Consider the following 20,822-nt stretch of genomic DNA (forward strand, 5'->3'; position numbering starts at 1 on the left):
AACCTAATCTAGTGCCACCTGCCAGCACCCGTCCATATCCCTCCAAACCCTTCCTATTCATATGTCTATCCAAATGCCTCTTAATGTTGCAATTGTACCAATCTCCACCACATCCTCTGGCAGCTCATCCATACACACACCACCCTCTGCGTGAAAACGTTGCCCCTTAGGTCTCTTTTATATCTTTCCCCTCTCACCCTAAACCTATGCCCTCGTGTTCTGGACTCCCCAACCCCAGGGAAAAGACTTTGCCTATTTATCGTATCCATGCCCCCCCAATTTTGTAAACCTCTATAAGGTCAACCCTCAGCCTCTGATGGTCCAGGGAAAACAGCCCCAAACTGTTCAGCCTCTCCCCGTAACTCAGATCCTCCAACCCTGGCAACATCCTTGTAAATCTTTTCTGAACCCTTTCAAGTTTTACAACATCTTTCCGATAGGAAGGAGACCAGAATTGAACACCATTTTCCAACAGTGGCCTAACCAACGTCCTGTACAGCCGCAACATGACCTCCCAACTCCTGTACTCAGTACTCTGACCAATAAAAGAAAGCATACCAAATGCCTTCTTCACTATCCTATCTACCTGCGACTCCACTTTCAAGGAGCTATGAACCTGCACTCCAAGGTCTCTTTGTTCAGCAACACTCCCTGGGACCTTACCATTAAGTGTAAAAGTCCTGCTAAGATTTGCTTTCCCAAAATGCAGCACCTCGCATTCATCTGAATTAAACTCCATCTGCCACTTCTCAGCCCATTGGCCCATCTGGTCCAGATCCTGTTGTAATCAGAGGTAACCCTCTTCCCCTCTTCGCTGTCCACTACACCTCCAATTTTGGTGTCATCTGCAAACTTACTAACTGTACCTCTTATGCTCGCATCCAAATCATATATGTAAATGACAAAAAGTAGACGGCCCAGCACCGATCCCTGTGGCACTCCACTGGTCACAGGCCTCCAGTCTGAAAAACAATCCTCCACCTCCACCCTCTGTATTCTACCTTTGAGCCAGTTCTGTATCCAAATGGCTAGTTCTCCCTGTATTCCATGAGATCTAACCTTGCTAATCAGTCTCCCATGGGGAACCTTGTCGAACACCTTACTGAAGTCAATATAGATCATATCTACAGCTCTGCCCTCAAACCTCTTTGTTACTTCTTAAAAAATCTCAATCAAGTTTGTGAGACATGATTTCCCACGCACAAAGCCATGTTGACTATCCCTAATCAGTCCTTGCCTTTCCAAATATATGTACATCCTGTCCCTCAGGATTCCCTCCAACAACTTGCCCACCATCAAGGTCAGGCTCACTGGTCTAGAGTTCCCTGGCTTGTCTTTACCGCCCTTCTTAAACAGTGGCACCATGTTTGCCAACCTCCAGTCTTCTGGCACCTCCCCTGTGGCTATCGATGATACAAATATCTCAGCAAGAGGCCCAGCAATCACTACCCTAGCTTCCCACAGAGTTCTCGGGTACATCTGATCAGGTCCTGGGGATTTATCCACCTTTAACCGTTTCAAGATATCCAGCACCTCCTCCTCTGTAATCTGGACATTTTGCAAGATGTCACCATCTATTTCCCTGCAGTCTATATCTTCCATATCCTTTTCCACAGTAAATACTGATGCAAAATATTCATTTAGTATCTCCCCATTTTCTGTGGCTCCGCTTTGCTGATCTTTGAGGGGCCCTATTCTCTCCCTAGTTACCCTTTTGTCCTTAATATATTTGTAAAAACCCTTTGGATTCTCCTTAATTCTATTTGCCAAAGCTATCTCATGTCCCCGTGTTGCCCTCCTGATTTCCCTCTTGAGTATACTCCTACTTTCTTTATACTCTAAGGATTCACTCGATCTATCCTATCTATACCTGAATATGCTTCCTTCTTTTTCTTCCAAACCCTCAATTTGTTTAGTCATCCAGCATTCCCTGTACCTACTAGCCTTCCCTTTCATCCTGACAGGAATATACTTTCTCTGGATTCGTGTTATCTTATTTCTGAAGGTTTCCCCTTTTCCAGCCGTACCTTTACCTGCGAACATCTACCTCCAGTCTGCTTTCGAAGGTTCTTGCCTAATACCGTCAAAATTGGCTTTCTCCAATTTAGAACTTCAATTTTTAGATCTGGTCTTTTCCATTACTATCTTAAAATGAATAGAATTATGGTCGCTGGCCCCAAAGTGCTCCCCCACTGACACCTCAGTCACCCACCCTGCCTTATTTCCCAAAAGTAGGTCAAGTTATGCACCTTCTCTCGTAGGTACATCCACATCCTGAATCTGAAAATTGTCTTGTACGCACACGAGAAATTCATCGCCATCTAAACCTTTAACACTATGGCAGTCCCAGTCGATGTTTGGAAAGTTAAAATCCCCTACCATAACTACCCTATTGTTATGATCGATAGCTGAGATCTCCTTACAAGTTTGTTTCTCTCTGACTATTGGGGGGGGGGGGGGGGGTCTCATAAGGTGATCATCCCTTTCTTATTTCTCAGTCCCACCTAAATAACTTCCCAGGATGTATTTCTGCAAATATCCTCCCTCAGAACAGCTGTAATGCTATCCCTTATCAAAAATGCCACTCCCCCTCCTCTCTTGCCTCCCTTTCTATCCTTCCTGCAGCATTTGTATTCTGGAACATTAAGCTGCCAGTCCTGCCCATCCCTGAGCCATGTTTCCATAATTGTTATGATATCCCTGTCCCATGTTCCGAACCAAGCCCTGAGTTCATCTGCCTTCCCTGTTAGGCCCCTTGCATTGAAATAAATGCAGTTTAATTTATTAGTCCTACCTTGTCCCTGACTGTTTGACTCACTTCTGTTCTCAGCTGTACCCGTCTCAGATTGATCTCTTTCCTCACTATCCCCCTGGGTCCCACCCCCATCCCCCCACCTTACTAGTTTAAATCCTCCCAAGCAGTTCTAGCAAATGTCCCTGCCAGTATATTAGTCCCCTTCCAATTTAGGTGCAATCTGTCCTTCTTGTACAGGCCACTTCTCCCCCAAAAGAGATTCCAATGATCCAAAAATGCGAATCCTTCTTCCATACACCAGCTCCTCAGCCATGCATTCATCTGCTCTATCCTCCTATTCCTGCCCTCACTAGCTCGTAGCATTGGGAGTAATCTAGATATTACTACCCTTGAGGACCTCCTTTTTAAATTTCTGCCTAACTCTCTAATCTCCCTTCAGAGTCTCAACCTTTTCCCTTCCAATGTTGTTAGTTCCAATGTGGACAATGACCTCTTGCTGGCCCCTCTCCCCCGAGAGAACATTCTGCACCCTCTCAGACATCCTTGATCCTGGCACCAGGGAAACAACACACCATTCTGCTTTTTCTCTGCTTGCCACAGAAATGTCTGTCTGTACCTCAGACTACAGAATCCCGTAACACAATTGATCTCTTGGAAGCCGACGTACCCCTCGTTGCATTAGAGCCAGTCTCAATACCAGAAACTTGGCTGTTCGTGCTACATTCCCCTGAGAATCCATCACCCCCTACATTTTCCAAAACAGCATACCTGTTTGAAATGGGTCTAGCCACAAAAGACTCCTGCACTAGGTTCCAACCTCTCTTACCCTTCCTGGAGTTAACCCACCTATGTGACTGTATCAGAGACCTTCCCCCCCCACTTCCTATAACTGCCATCTATCACATGCAACTGCAACAGTAACAGTAAATTCCTCACCGCTTCTATCTGTCTCTCCAACTGATCCACTCGATCTGATAAGATTCGCATCCAACAGCATTTATGGCAGATATAATCCATAGTAACCCTTAAACTCTCCTTAAACTCCCATATCTGACAAGAAGTACATATCACTGCAAAGGCGATTTTTGCTCCTTCACAATCTACAGACCCAGAAAATAAGAGTCTTATTCCTTGACAAACACTGCCCCAGGTTAGATTAATAGCTAAGGCTTATATTTTAAGTTTAATCAAGAGACTCATCTCCAAAACACATAATCGAGAAAGAATCCACTAAACTCACTACTGCAGCCTTTCTCTGAGACAGACTTAAAACAACAATTAACTTATCTGATTCTGTGCTGTGAACTTTGCCCAACAGTTCCTCCAAGATAAGTTGTGAATTTCATGTTTGTTAATTTTCCCAGATGCACTCCGATATCCAGCGATACACGAATTCAAACAGCAAAGGCGGTAACTGTGCAGGTTCTCTCTCTCTCTCTTTCTCCTGCACTGTCCTCACTATGTGCTTCCTTTGTCTGCTCTTCTCCCTTTTAAACTGCTGTTGTTTTGACTTTTTTTTCCAAAGTTCCAAAACAATGCAACTGCATATAAAACAGTAAATGCTGCTCCTGGAATTCGAGGAAATCACCTCCAACACCCAAAAAAACCTCAAAAAAAAAGGGAGCAGCTCTTACAGCCAGAAATCTTTCCCATCCTCCATCCTAACCTTTAATAGTAACTGTGTAGTGAAACGGAAATCAGTGTAAAACTGGATCACAAATCACTGGAATTCCACATGGGCTGAAGAGACAGGGGAATGTACAGTAAATTAAAAATACAAAGCCTATTCCCATTGGATGACAGTAAGTCAAACGTTAACCATCTTCACTAACATATTTTTTAAACTCAGGTTTATAAATCCAGCCGCACAGTTTGTTGAAATGATATACATAATTTATCCTTCAAATGGCACCATAAACATATGCAAGTACTTACACTTGAAGTTGCAATAATTATCAAAACAGCGTCCGATACAATAGGCTCTACAGACCAAGCTCGAAGTACCCAGCCATTCAGTAAGAGCTTTTTTACGTGTTCTAATTAAATTTTGCCAACATTTGTTACAATAAAATCACCCATGTACAAGTGGAAGAAATCAAATTTATCCTGATGGTCTTGAACTGAATATTAACCACAAAACATTTCAAAAACTCAAATAAATTTGAATTATTTAGCAACCTTCAAATTTTCTGGATGTTTCATAACACTTTATACCTATTCAAGAACCAGAGAGAGCAATATGTGAAATAAGCAGTTAATCTGTCTTTAGTGGTATTCATTCAGGGATATATGTTGCCCAAGTCAGGGCAGCATGGAGGCACTGCTGCCTGTCAGCACCAGAGAACTGGATTTCACCCTCACGCAATTGAGCAAATTCCAGACAGACACTCTCCCTGTGTTTGTGTGGGGTTCCACTGGATTCTCTGGTTTCCTCCCACAGTCCAAAGATGTGCAGGTTAGGTGCATTAGCCATGGGAATTGCAGGGATGGGGTGGAGGCAGTGTGGTGGGTCTAGGTGGGATGTTCTTCAGAGGGTAGGCATGGATTCAATAGGCCAAATGGCCTGTTTCTGCACAGTAGGGATTATTGGATTCTCAGACATTAACAAAACTCCTCTGCTCTTTAATTTTAAAAAAAAAACACACAATAGAAAAGGTTGAAAGGACTGCAATGTGAGGCCTCATCTGAATGATGTTGCCTTTAATCACGTGCTTGCCTCAGAGTGACACAGAAATCTCAGCCTAGATTCAGTGCTCAAGGCTCTGAAGGGGACCACTCAGAGGGTGGTGCATGCACCAACTTGGTTAGAGACAAAAAAAAACTACAGGGGCCGGAATCCGCGGTAGACAAGGAGACTGGAAGAACACAGCAAGCCAGGCAGCATCAGGCAAAAAAGTCAACATTTCAGGTGTAACCCTTTTTCAGGACTATTAATATTCCTGATAAAGGGTTACACCCAAAATGTCGACTTCGCCACCTCCTGATGCTGCCTGACTTGCTGTGTACTTCCACTCTCCTGCTTGTCAACCTGAGTACATGTATCAAAGCAGACAGAGGAGCTTGAGAAATAAAATCAGTTAAAATGTAAGTTAGACATTTAACAAGAAGGCAGTACAGAAAGAGCTTAACATCCAAACCCTTGAGGAAAACGTGCATCAATACTAACCCAGCTTCATCAGCCATTTCATGTAGCAGTGAATCTACTTCATTCTGGAAGAAGAAGAAAAATATAAACTTGAATATATGCCGCTTAAAAAAGGAATGTGCATTTATATGGTGCAAATTATGTCCCCAAGGGCTTACATTAATTACTCGTGACTTTCTTCAAACAAAGCAACCAGTTTACACTTTGATCTGATAAACAACAAGCAGGATATATGTGAAACTGCTCAGACTTTTGCTTTGACTATGCTGATGGATTTTTTTACATCCACCTTAATGAGAGGGCAGTAACTCAGTTTGCTGTCTGATTGAGGTATCAGCCTACATGGAGATGGTAAGCTGCCAGAATCAAGTCTGGGTTCCCAATGTTCTGAGCGAGCAAATATATCAGAGTGAGACAAGCTGACACAAATGATGTATTCTCAGACCTTTAAAAACAGACCAAGAAAACAAAAGTGGTGTGCACACTTATAGCAACAAACTCATCCACAAATGTTCTTGCGAGATTATTGAACTTAATTAAATAGAAAGAAAAATGTTTACAAAATGTATAATTTGTGATGAGATTTGGACCACTATGGTAATGAGGCTACTGCTACCTTTACTGAGACATATCTACTCTTTCTTGTCCAATACCATTCCGTCTTGCCTCTCTTCCTCCTGTCATTTACACCTTGTATTCTATCAAACATTGCGTGTTTAATTGGTTTCTCCTTTGTTCTATGCGCAGTACTGTGCTAAACATTCTCAACAATGACAGTCCATGTTTTTAAACCATTTTGGAGATGCTTATATCCTTACAATATTGTCATATCTACTGTCCAGTGCATCAGTAAACCATATGAGTCTAAGAGCATGAACTATTGGTATTTACCTGCACATGTACATGTTTTGAATACTCTAATAAGTCTTCAAAGGTAAGACCCTTCCATTTGAAATCACAAACGGCAGATACCCCATATTTGTGAAAGCGATCATGGCAAGATTGCTGCCATTTTGCCGATTCTGTTAGCATCAGGTGAAAATCAGCATTGCCACCGGCACTGTCTGCAACATGACACTGACAGCCAATTGAAAAAGCAGAGCGAGCGTACTGGAAGAACATATACTACACCAAGGCACCAATGCGGCCATTACTCTCTAAATGATTACATGAATGTAGCCAAATTACCACTTCCACAAAGTAGGTACAGAATAAATTTCCAAACTCAGAGGCAAGTTTCTCATAAGTCATACCTTATACATAGTTTGCGATTAGAAGCTTTTGGTCTCTTTGTAATCTAGAATAATCAAAACTACAAGATAAATATAGGCTACAAAGCTAAGCTTTCTCCATAGTTTTGGAATAGCAATGAGAACCTTGTTTTTTAAATAGCCCAAAGGAGGACACGCATTACTTGTAACATAGAACATTACTTGGTCTACTTATCAGCAAATGCCAATGATAACTGTCTCTTACCTGTGGTGTGGTTAGAGTTGTTGTGCTGCTCATTGTGTCCTCCATTTGCTGGGTTTGTACATCTAACGTCTCAAATTGATGCTCAAATTTATCCATTAGGGCAGAAATCTGCATGAAATAGAAAGCGTGGAACATTGCTGTACACCTGTCTGGACCTTCATTAGCACAAATTAAAGGCACTGAGGAGGGCGATTTTACAAATTATTGGGGAAAAGATCTGGCACACCTATTTACCGATGTACTTCTTATAAATTCTCATTTTATTTTCAATTATTGCAGTTTCTGTCTTCAACAGAGTGTACCTATTCACTGCTACAGCACAAAATTATATCTTATGGGCCTGGCATTTGTTTTTCTTTAATTTACACAGGGGATATGACGGTGGGATGGGGGGTAACAGGGGTTCAATTGCAAGGCCAGAACTTTATGTCCATTCTTAATCTCCCTTCTGAAATTGCCCTTCGTGCTGAGCTGCTTTCCAGGACTACTATAATAGGTTAGAAATAAAGAATACACACACTCTTTGTAGTTCCAGGTGTTTGACCCAGTGACAATGAAAGAATGTTTGATATAGTTCCAAATGAGGATGATGTATGGCTTGGAGGGGGGTGTGCCAGTTTTCTCCTAGATGGCAGAAGTCACAAGAATGGAAGGCGCGGTCAAAGGAACAATGGTGAATTGCTGCAGTGCGTCATGTAGATGGTACACAGTGCTTTCCATGATGTTTCTGTGGTGAAGGGAGTGAATGCTGAAGGTGATGGATGGGGAACCAATCAAATGGACTTTCTTCTTGATGATAAGGAGGTTGAGTCTTGTTGGAACTGAACACATCCAGGGAGTATCCAATCGCACTACTGACTTGAGACTCATAGGTGGTGAACCAGTATGGAGGAGTCGAAAGTGAGCTACTTGCCAAAGATAACACACATTCACTACGTTCCAACAAGAAAGAAAAGTTCCACGGGGAGGAGTACCATTTCTCTGGTGATTGCGATTTTCTCGAGATCCTCCCTACTTTCCATTTCCCCGATTTGCCGCTATTTCTGGGATATACTTTATATCCTCTATTCTAGGACCATGCACAGTTCTGGTCACCATACTACAAGGAAGGATGTGATTACATTAGAGTGCATGCAGAGGAAATTCACTAGGATGTTGCCTGGGTTGGAGCATTTTAGCTATGAGGCACGCTAGCTAGGCATGAGACATTTTCTTTAGAGCAGAGATTGGCTGAGGGCGGGGGATCCTGATAGAGTTGCATATGAAGGGCATAGACAGGACACAAAGGAAGCAGCTGTTCTCCTTAGTTGATGGGTCAATAGTGAGGGGGCACAATTTTAAGATGAAGGCAGGAAGTTTAAAAAGGAATTTGAAGTGTTTTCCACATAGGATGATGGGAATCTAGAATAGACCGTTTAGGATGGTGAGGGAGACAGAAAACCTCACAACCCTTAAAACATATGTGGATAACAATTTGAAACATCATAACATTCAAGGTTATGCACCAAGTATTGGAAAGTGGGATCCGTGCAGATAAATTGGTACAGATTCGATGGGCCAAAAGGTATTACCTGCGCTGTATGACTCTATGAACCATCTTTAGCAGCTACTTAAGTAAAACTTAAAGATAGCATCACACATAAAGCATATAATTGTGCAAAAGATAGTGGCAAGTCAGACCATTTGACAGAATATGAAACCTGGCAAAAGTGAGGACTGCCGATGCTGGAAACCAGAGTTTAGATCAGAGTGCTGCTGGAAAAGCACAGCAGGCCAGGCAGTATCCGAGAAGCAGGAAAATCGGTGTTTTGGGCAAAAGCCCTTCATCAGGAATAGAGGCAGGGTGCCTGCAGAGTGGAGAGATAAATTGGGGGGGGCCACTGGGGAGAAGGTAGCAAAGAGTGCAATAGGTGAATGGGGGTGGGAATGGAGGTGATAGGTCAGAGGGGAGTGTGGAGTGGATAGGTGGGAAAGGAGATTGTCAGGTAGGACAGGTCATGGGGACAGTGCTGAGCTGGAAGTTTGGAACTGGGGTACAGTGGGGGGAGGGGAAATGAGGAAACTGGTGAAGTCCACATTGATGCCCTAGGGTTGAAGTGTTCCGAGGTGGAAGATGAGGCATTCTTCCTCCTGGCATCGGGTGGTGAGGGAGCGGCAGTGGAGGAGGCCCAGGACTTGCATGTCCTCGGCAGAGTGAGAGGGGGAGTTGAAATGTTGGGCCACAGGGCGGTGGGGTCGATTGGTGCGGGTGTCCCGGAGATGTTCCCTGAAGCGCTCTGCGAGGAGGCGTCCAGTCTCCCCAACGTAGAGGAGACCGCATCGGGAGCAACGGATACAATAAATTACATTGGTGGATATGCAGGGGAAACTTTGATGGATGTGGAAGGCTCCTTTGGGGCCTTGGATGGAGGTGAGGGAGAAAGGTTGTCAAGAACAAGTGGAAACATGATTAATCAGATCGGCCATAACCTTACTGAATAAAGGAACAGACTCAATTTGAGAAGCCAAGGGGCTCGCGTCTGCTCGTAATTTGCAGGAGATCCTAGTCTCTGACATGCTGTTGTAGCAACGTTAACATGGCTTGTCTAGATCAAATCGTTGTCAGTTACACACCAAAACATTAATATTTGGGGGATTCGGTGATGATAATGCTACTGAATGTCAAGGAACATTCTGTTCTGTAGGTTCATAAGATGGTTGCATTTCTTCTTTATGAAGTATTCACTTCAATATGCAACTTTATATCACAAAAGAAATTTGCTTCTCATCCCTGTTGTACACAAAAATCTGCTTGTTTTTTTTTAAACAGATACAGTGGCCACATTGTCTTTAAAAAAAGAAACATGGATAATATTTTAAATTGTGTCCCCTGGAAAGACTGGTCAGAATTTCTGAATATTAAAATTCTCTAATGTCTTCTCCATCACAATTTTTAAAATTCTATCGTATGAATGCCATTCACTTGAGAGGTATAAAGTGAACCCATCAGAAAAGCAATGAAACTTTTTAAAGGTTCATTCACAATAGACTGAGAAGTCAAAGTCAGTAAAGTTTCGCTTCTTTGACAGCTTTATTATTGGCTGGCAAGTGCTCGGATCTTCATTCCTGATCTCAGAATCAAATTTGCATGTGGCAATGAATTATATTGCTGCTATTTTTGGGCAAATTAGATCAAAACTCTCTCTTAAGCATTCTCTTTTTTTGTAGGAGTATATAGTGGGCTTTGTGAACAATCATCATGGCTGATGCAACACAGATTTTCTTTCGATGGAATGGGTCAGAATCAAATGACAAACAGTCACAATAAAAAAATCAAATTCTGGGATCCAATAAGCCCCCGATTTCAGGATCAGATCAAATGAAAGGGGACATTGTTCTACACAGTCTCATATTAATGAACTTCTGTAATATTACACTGCACAAAAATGGTACATACACAAAAAATGCAGTAACCATTATAAATCCATACTATATTACTAAAGAACGCAAGCCTTCACTGAGACATACAGCTACAATGATGGGAAAGGAGATGTTACATACTGAACTAATGCCATCTAAATTAAGTGATACCTTTTCTAGGTTCATGCTTTTCAAGGTGACGTCCATGGATTTGACAACACCTGCCATAGATTTGGTTACCTGAAACAAAAAAATGTAATAATTTCAAAAATTACAGAAAATAACCCAGTCATAATCAATCTGTACAACAAATTGCTACTCAACAGATCATTAATAATGAACAGACACAATGTCAGGGATTATTTTGTCATAATTACAAGGTAAAGACACTTAATTTGCAAGTGGCATTGTTAGCCTGACATAACAGCTTGTTGTTATTTGAGATGATACAATACGAAGCACCAACATTCCTGATGTTAAACTTGCAGTATAAGAGCAAAAGCAGAACTTCTAAGGAAGAGTCACTGGACTCGAAATGTTAACTCTGATTTCTCTTTAGAGATGTTGCCAGATCTGATAAGCTTTTCCAACAATTTCTGCTTTTGCTTCTGATTCACAGCATCCGCAGCTCTTACAGTTTTTTGTAGTTTAGGAGAGTGTAGGAATACATAGATGCTGATAACATGAATGGTAGTGTGGAGTTGTTGGCTTCAATTTTGCTCATGTCCCATGAGCAAAATCATAAGTGATTTTGGCAGTCATTTGACAGTTGACTTTTTGACTTGCACAGTTTATATGCAACATGATGGTGGTATGATTACTGGTTGACACTTCTTCAGTTATGACAAGAATGATTGCAAAACATAATTCAAATAGTTTGGTCTCCTGACAAGATAGTTAGGGTCAGGTTCTCATTCATACACTAGAATAAATCCTGCATCAAAAACAGAATGCAAATAACCCATTGCTCTGACCACATGCTGGAAAAAGGCGTAAGACAAACAACTTGTACCTTTAATGTAGCCATGATGTGGAGATGCCCGTGTTGGACTGGGGTAGACAAAGTTGAAAATCACACAACACCACATTATAGTCTAACAGGTTTAATTGGAATTATAAGTTTTTGCCGCGCTGCTCCATGACAAGTTACCTGACGAAGGAGTAGCACTCCGAAAGCTTGTACTTTCAAATAAACCTGTTGGACTATAATCCGGTATTGTGAGATTTTTAATGTTTAATGTAGACTAACCTCTTATGGTTCTTCAGAGGAAAGATACAAAAGTAGTTCTGGACCTTTAACGGGTCATTAGGAAAGGACACTAAAGGTTTGCTTAAAGAGTGAGTTTTAAGCAACAGGTTTCAGATACATTGTGCCTTAAACATCGTAAAACATCCCAAACATGCACTAATACCAAGATCTTCGACCAGGCCAACGGCCCAGCATCAAGGTACTGACTGCCCTGGGCTGGAAACGTCGTCCTCATTACCAACACAAGACTCCCAGCCCTGAAACAGCATGTGAGCCCCAGGTGGGCAGAGGAAGCGCTTCAGGGAAACCCTGAAGGCCTCACTGGTAAAGTGTGACATTTCCACAGACACCTGGGAATCACTGGCACAAGACCATCCAAAATGGAGCAGTAGTATCCAGGAACGCACTGAGCACCTTGAAACTTGCCATCGGAAAATAGAGGAAGCCAGGTAGAAATGCGCTGCCACATCAATGCCCCTCCTACCCCTTCCCACAACCACTTTCTGCCCCAAGTGAAACCAAGCCAGCAACAGCTATATTGGTCTGTACAGTCACCTACCGACTCACGCTGAGAGTGGAAGAGAGTCATCCTCAGCTGTGAGGGACTGCCAATGATGCAATCAAAAAATCGTGAGATCAACGGCCATGGAAGGATTTGAAGATTGATGACAAGAAACTTGGCCGAAAGGTGAATAACTTCAACTCAAAATTGGGAAAACAGATGTAAATGCAGAGAGGCTTAAGGAGGGAATTCACCACTTTGGGCTCAATGCACACTGGCATTGTTGAAAATAAATTGGGGATGTCAGAAAAGGAGCAGAGAGATTTTGGGACTGGAGGAGGAGGAAACATGACTATTATATCACAAGAAGCTATGGAGTCATTTGAAGGTGTGGATGATCATTTTAAAACCAGAAGTCAATGCAGTGAGGTAGCAGAGGGTTATTGGTACTAAAACAGGAGAAGCAGGTACACAGTCAAAAGATGCTTAGGGAAAGAATTCAAGAAAAGCTGGAAATGGGTACAAAAATATTGTTGGCATGAAGCAAATTGAGTGAAGTTGGACAAGGGGCCAGAGTGAGAAGGACAAAGAATTTGAAGATGTTACAGAGCCAGAAGTATTTACCGAAATAGGGATGTGAATGACTGTGAAGCGAATTAAACACAGGGATGAGAATGTTAAATGTGAGGTGCTGAAGAATCGGTTGCCGATTTAGGTAAGAAACACCCAAATGATGAGCGAGTGGGATTTGATCAGGAAAGAGGTACCAGCAACACACAGTTTTGAACTAGCTGAAGGAAGATCACAATAGGCAAAGAATGATGGGCCAGTCAGGAGTAATTGCAATGGTTCAAGCTGAAAGTGACATAGGCACAAACGAGGAGCTCTGGCAGGCATCATATGAAGGTAGAAGCAGGAAGTCTTGGTGATGGGAAGGATACAGCACTGATTCAGATAGAAAAACCATTTAAAAATAAAAATAGTTTCAGCCTGACACACGGACAATGGAGATGATTAGTAGCAAGGGCATAACGTTTGCAGTAGGGGACAGAATACAAAAGCTACAGTTATCCTGCAGATATTGAACTTGTAACAACTGTGCCTCATTCAAGAAAGGGAGTTGGTAAAGAAATCTAACAATGTGTCATAAAAAGACAATATACAAATGAGAAAATAAAAATAGTACACAATAGATTCCTAAAAGATGTCAGAGGTAGCATGCAGAGCAAAGAAGAGAAACTACTGCTGGAGAAGCTTTGGCCACGAGTCGACGGGCAGGAGTGGAAGCATGCACGAGCAGTCCCGTTAAGATGAAGAATGGTGCAGAGGTGCTGTACGAAGCTGATGTGGTCAAACAGGTCACAAGTTGAGCTGTTGCACTCGTTGCAAGGTGACAGTGCACCAATGTTGCAGAGGATGTAATGTAAACATTCTTAGAGCTGTTTAACATTTGTGAAACCTGACTGAAATGAGTTACAGGGATCTCTCCAGTTTCAAAGTGCACACAGATTTACAAGGTAGCAAAGCATATAGGGCTATTCATTATAAAAATACTATTGAGTAGCTACTTTTCATTAAATCATAAATAGAAGTGTTATGGCTTAAGTCCTTATATTGACAAATAAAGTGAACATGCCAAGTTAAGTATGGCTTTTTAACACTTGGAAATGTTTTTCTATTGGTTCACATCTAAATATGCTTATTTGATATGAAGAAGATCCATTACCTTGCCCATCGTAACTGCACTCTGCACACGTGCTGCAACAGCATCCACTCTGGCACTCATACGCAAAAAGTTAATGGACTGGTTCTTTTGTCGGATTGCATTTTCCGCATGTATTTTTGCTATTTCCATATTACCTTTCTGAATTGCCTGTAAACAAACACAAATCAGATGATGTGAAAAAACAGACAATTCCATTGGATAAATTACACTTGTATCTGAAAGTCACACTGGGGCAAGAATAATTGGTGTATCTACTTCGCAATAAATCTGATGCCTTCCCTTTCAATCCTCCCAAAATGGTTGTTTGTTAGTGCAGTAAAAATTACATTGATGAGCCTCTCTATTGAAAAACTTTCCATCTTCCACCAAATGCCATGTCAATCAATTTCTTTTTCAATGTCGTGAAATTGTATGTTGCAAATCTTACATCTGTATGCAATCCTGACTACAAAATAAAACTTACAGCTGCAAACTTTACCACACAAAATTCTTATTTTCCATTACATTTTTGAACTGGATGACAAACCTATTCCTCAACTTTCATTTAAAATTAATTTATGTCATAAAAATGTCAGCCAGAAATCTCAGAATGCCAGACAGTTGTGACAAAGTGGAGCAAATCAATAGGTTTTCCTCAACTATTCCTCAAGTAATCTCTTAAAGCTACAAGGGTTTACTTGTGCTATTTACAGTTGCACACTTTATTCTCCCTTACCAAAATCGGTTTCTTTTTTCTCTTTGAAATGTATCAAAGTTTGTGGTTTGCCAGGGATGGATTTGCTTTCAAGTGTAAACTGGTACTACCCTCTCCAATTTACCTAAAGAAGGAAAAGTTTGACACTAATACTCGTTAGTCAATGACAAACTGTCTTGCCTAGTGAGATTAAAGTGAGAAATAAAAATGTAAACTAAGCAGCCAATAAGTGGTGTTATGCATGTTTGCATTACTTATTTGCACAGTTGCACAATGTAGTTTTACAAAAACTTATATGGAAACTTTAGAAAGCCTTCTGCCCTGATCAAACCAAAGTTTTCCCACTAAACTCTTAGCAGTTGTATAAATGTCTCTGTCTCCTCTCCACATAAAAGAAAATGACAGCATGATACAGTCAACATCTCAAGTACTGGCCCCTACAGAATTCCATACCCTGGACAAGTGAATCATATGGAATTGCAGCCTCAATCTGATGCCTTGCAGGGTCCCTAGCACTGCAAGGCAGCAGTGTTAACCACTGAGCCACTGTGACATGCCTAAAACAGAGGGCATTTCCGTGCATTAAACTGGAACATAGCTCATCCATGCAAAGGAACAGCGCGACTGAGCACCAGCACGGGTGGCAGCGGTAGGATTCTGATGATACAAAAATCTACCAACCACAGACAGCTCTTGACAGAACTTTTAAGCAATTCCTTTAATGTGGTTAACACCGAGGAGCTGCTTTCACCCAGTTTCACTTATTCCCGAGAGTCAAAGTTGAGGTCATCTGATGTAATGCACAGGATTTTACACTTTGATTTGCTGAAAATGCAACGCCTGGTGATGATAATGTGCAACTGAAGTAGAACATATCGTAGGAAGAGAGAATTGTGCCAGAAGGCAAAGTAGAAGTGAAGGTTAGTGTTTCAGTGACACAGTTAACCAGCTAGAAACATGTCTGGTTCAGGAACATCCATCTTTCCTCACCCACCAGTGATGAAAAAATGGAAGACGTAAATTACCTTTTTGATTTTAGCTTTCTCAGTTTTTTCTTCTTTATCACATTTCTTGGCACTTCTCGAAAGATCCTTTGCAGCAAACTTAAGGTTGAACAAGTGTTCTGGAAAGAAATGTTAAGGATGCACTGCCCAACATGTTCACTGCTATTCACACAGTGTGCAATAGCCCAACAGTGGTAATGTGGAAAAAAACTTTGCCCTGACTTAACGTTTATTGTAGCTGGGATAGACCAAGTGATACAAGGTTATCTAATAAATTCCAATTTCAAAATATTAACAGTGCAATTTAATATAAATTAATTTCAACCCAAGTATAGATATTAAAATACAAGTAAATGCTCTTATTGTGGATATTAAGGAAGCAATAAACAAATTTAAAGGCACTAAACGACTTACTACATAAGGAGCAAATTACAGTGGATGTTGGAATATGTTCTGAAAACAAAAAAGTGCTGGAAGTCACAGCAGGTCAGGCAGCATCCGTAGAGAGACAAGCAAACTAATATTTCTTCACCATCACCTCTGAAGAGTCATCTAGACTCAATATGTTAGCTTGCTCGCTAACCACAGATGCTGTCTGACCTGGTGTGATTTCCAGCATTGTGTTTTCAGGACTTACTAATCAACTTGCTTTTCTTCTTTCAGTGATTGCTCAAACACCTACCAGGCTGACCAAGACTTTGGGCATCTGCCGCAACATCTCCTTCTGCAGCTTGGTGTTATATGTTATAATTGCTCCTCTGTAGGGAATACACACCAACTAAATTGCATATGTTTCTTGAAACTTGAAAGACAGTTTGATTAGTCATATAAACCCATTTTTCCTTTTAGGTGGATGTGAGGAGCAAAATCATCACAGGAATGATACCAGTGATTGCTACGCAGCGAAAGCATGGCAAGAGTCAGACAAGAGTTGACTGGATATCTGAATGAGAGTACCAGGAAATAATCTCCCTGAAGTATTTCAATGACATCAGAAAACATGAGGGAGAGGCTTGGGCAATTCATTAGTCACATGATTCCCAAAGCAAGCTTGTTGTTACAATCTCTCCGAGTCACTGATGGCTATTTTTATTAATTCACACCAGAAGTTTTCAGGTCAACGGAAGTCCAATTTAAGTGCCACAAACACAAGGAAAACTATTTGTGTTAAAACAAAATATTCTTACAGCAGGGTCAACAATTCTGATCCAATTACACAAGTTCGACAAGCAACAAGTTCCAAAGGTATAGTGAACATGCAACTTGGTGAACAAGCCAATTTCCTGAGGGCTGCTCAAATGTCAAGCATTTACAAAACATGATACATAATTTTTCTGCAATAGTATGTGCCTCAGAACTCAAATAGATTTAAGGCATTTGAAACATAAACTGGATAGTCTGAAGGAAATTAAGAATGGACTATAATTGCTGTCCTTGCCAACATCTATCCCATGAACAAAAAAATAGTAAGGTTCTACATGCATATTTGCCAAATGGCTTTTATTTTACTCACATGCAGAATTAAACTGAATAGCAGGTCATCAAAGTAGTGAATTTAGACAAACTGGAATTGCAAATATCACTTATTCATGATGCAGAATAACCAAATGTTTAATTATGCACAATTTTAGGTGACAATACCCTGAACCGATTTACATATTCAGTGCTTGGGTTCAGCAAATCTTAACAGCATAAATAAAGTTGAAAAAATAGACTGTCAGAATGAGATGTCATGAAAACATCAGAGAGACACAGTCCAGGGCACACTAGCAGTGACAAGCAGCAACTGCATACATAGAGAGTTGGGGAAATGCCAGAAAAGAAGATAGAAGTTAACAACTGTCAACAGCAGAAAAAAAAGTTGAACTTCAACTCTCAATCTCAGCAAGAGTCAAATTCAACTGGGAAAATCTGGTGCATAATATTTTACAACCAAGAAACACTGTAGATTATTTCAGCATATACAGGGTACTTTGCAAGTTGTGATGGAATTTATATTAGTTTGGTCAGAAACAGCTCAGGCACTAATATAACTTTAAAAATATTCACCAAATGGTGAGTGTTAACATAAAGTTGCTGGCTTGCGGAAGAATGAAATGTGACATTTGTTTAGTTTTGTGTGAACTAGTAGTTTGCTGAATTGCACATCTCAAGACTGTGCTTTCTGTCACAGAGACAGAATGTATATAAAAAACGATAGCAATAAAAAAAAAGAAAAAATGCTACAGACAGAACAATGGCTAGCAGTTTAAAGCTAGAGTATATTAGCATATTCACGGATCCAAATAGAACTCCTCAGAAAATACAATTTAATTTCGAAGAAGTTTACATTACTCTCATACCCAACTGGCACCAATCACATTTTTCCTATGAATTCACGTGTGGGAGAAGCGAAAACATTGCAAAAACATTACAAAGAAGAACTTTAAAGGGGTTGACAGAAGGAACGGAGAGTCAACACGTACGTACACAGGAAAATACTCAAATGTATCCAAACAAATCTGAGAAGAAAACATGCCATTCCCTTGGCACTCTTCTGATCCACAGTTGGCTAGGATTAGAAAACAAAACCTTCTCACCTAGAGCCACGATCACACTTGGTTTGTATCCAAAAAAGGAGACAGACTCATTAGAAATCAAGATTCTGGACTAACTCAGCAACTCATTGTACCTGCCAGACCCAGGTGAGCAGTTCTCCCCAGGTACAGTACAGTACAGTACAGTGGGTGACAATCTGTAAGGACAGGGCCAACCTGGGGCCAGCACCACCCAGGGCCACTATCAGGCTGCTCCGGCCCGGCCCAGCCAGCTCCCCCCACCCGGTAGACTCGCTCCCTGAACCGGTATAGCCTCCCGAGGAAGGCCAAGGCGAGGCCTGCCATGTTACTGTCCTGTCCTGTCCCGCGGGCCGTGGGGGGTGGGGGGTGGGGGGAGGGGGGAGGGGGTAGGGAGGTAAGGATACTCTCAAGGCTGGACGACATCTTCAAGGCTCCGGGCACGTCTCCAGCTGATCAGCTGCGCGACCGAACGACCATCAACAACCAGCAACACTTCCGCTTCCTGCTGCGGCGCCATGACGCAACAGAGGGAAACCCGCCTGGCGTATCGCGTCATCAGGGCCCGCAATTAACCCATTCACTGCCCAAGCCCATCCCCCCACACCACCCAACACTCTCACTGACCCCCCCCCACAAACCCCCCACACTCTCACTGACCCCCCCAGAAACCCCCCACACTCTCACTGACCCCACCCCAAACCCCCAACACTCTCACTGACCCCACCCCAAACCCCCAACACACTCACTGACCCCCCCCCAGAAACCCCCCACACTCTCACTGACCCCACCCCAAACCCCCAACACACTCACTGACCCCACCCCAAACCCCCAACACACTCACTGACCCCCCCCCAGAAACCCCCCACACTCTCACTGACCCCACCCCCCCACACCACCCAACACACTCACTGACCCCACCCCAAACCCCCAACACTCTCACTGACCCCCCCCAGAAACCCCCCACACTCTCACTGACCCCACCCCCCCCACACCACCCAACACACTCACTGACCCCACCCCAAACCCCCAACACTCTCACTGACCCCCCCCAGAAACCCCCCACACTCTCACTGACCCCACCCCCCCACACCACCCAACACACTCACTGACCCCACCCCAAACCCCCAACACTCTCACTGACCCCACCCCAAACCCCCCACACTCTCACTGACCCCCCCCAGAAACCCCCAACACACTCACTGACCCCCCCCAGAAACCCCCAACACTCTCACTGACCCCCCCCAGAAACCCCCCACACTCTCACTGACCCCACCCCAAACCCCCAACACTCTCACTGACCCCACCCCAAACCCCCAACACTCTCACTGACCCCACCCCCCCACACCACCCAACACACTCACTGACCCCACCCCACAAACCCCCCACACTCTCACTGACCCCACCCCAAACCCCCAACACTCTCACTGACCCCCCCCAGAAACCCCCCACACTCTCACTGACCCCACCCCCCCACACCACCCAACACACTCACTGACCCCACCCCAAACCCCCAACACACTCACTGACCCCCCCCCCACAAACCCCCCACACTCTCACTGACCCCCCCCAAACCCCCAACACTCTCACTGACCCCCCCCAGAAACCCCCCACACTCTCACTGACCCCCCCCCCACAAACCCCCAACACTCTCACTGACCCCCCCCCACAAACCCCCCACACTCTCACTGACCCCCCCCACAAACCCCCCACACTCTCACTGACCCCACCCCCCCACACCACCCAACACACTCACTGACCCCACCCCAAACCCCCAACACTCTCACTGACCCCCCCCAGAAACCCCCCACACTCTCACTGACCCCACCCCCCCACACCACCCAACACACTCACTGACCCCACCCCAAACCCCCAACACTCTCACTGACCCCCCCCCACAAACCCCCCACACTCTCACTGACCCCCCCCAACCCCCAACACACTCACTGACCCCACCCCAAACCCCCCACACTCTCACTGACCCCCCCCCCACAAACCCCCCACACTCTCACTGACCCCCCCCAACCCCCAACACACTCACTGACCCCACCCCAAACCCCCCACACTCTCACTGACCCCCCCCACAAACCCCCCACACTCTCACTGACCCCCCCCACAAACCCCCAACACTCTCACTGACCCCACCCCCCCACACCCCCAACACTCTCACTGACCCCCCCACAAACCCCCCACACTCTCACTGACCCCAGCCCCCCACACCCCCAACACTCTCACTGACCCCCCCCACAAACCCCCCACACTCTCACTGACCCCACCCCCCCACACCCCCAACACTCTCACTGACCCCACCACAAAC

General features: G+C 43.5%; 1 protein-coding gene across 3 annotated transcripts in view; it reads right to left on the minus strand.

Annotated features, from left to right (window-relative positions):
- chmp1b (charged multivesicular body protein 1B) overlaps positions 1-19,026 on the minus strand; it is a 35,369-nt gene extending 16,343 nt beyond the window's left edge. For all 3 annotated transcript variants that reach the window (XM_072594745.1, XM_072594744.1, XM_072594743.1), the window contains exons 1-6: positions 18,913-19,026; positions 15,972-16,069; positions 14,253-14,399; positions 10,947-11,015; positions 7,377-7,484; positions 5,922-5,965 (exon numbers count right to left, since the gene is read on the minus strand). In XM_072594745.1, the coding sequence (XP_072450846.1) occupies positions 5,922-5,965; positions 7,377-7,484; positions 10,947-11,015; positions 14,253-14,399; positions 15,972-16,069; positions 18,913-18,931 (485 nt within the window). In that variant the 5' untranslated portion in view covers positions 18,932-19,026. The remainder of the gene's footprint in view (positions 1-5,921; positions 5,966-7,376; positions 7,485-10,946; positions 11,016-14,252; positions 14,400-15,971; positions 16,070-18,912) is intronic.
- Between the last annotated feature and the right edge of the window lie 1,796 nt (positions 19,027-20,822).

Source organism: Chiloscyllium punctatum, chromosome 25 (assembly GCF_047496795.1).
Source record: "Chiloscyllium punctatum isolate Juve2018m chromosome 25, sChiPun1.3, whole genome shotgun sequence".
Classification (NCBI taxonomy): domain Eukaryota; kingdom Metazoa; phylum Chordata; class Chondrichthyes; order Orectolobiformes; family Hemiscylliidae; genus Chiloscyllium; species Chiloscyllium punctatum.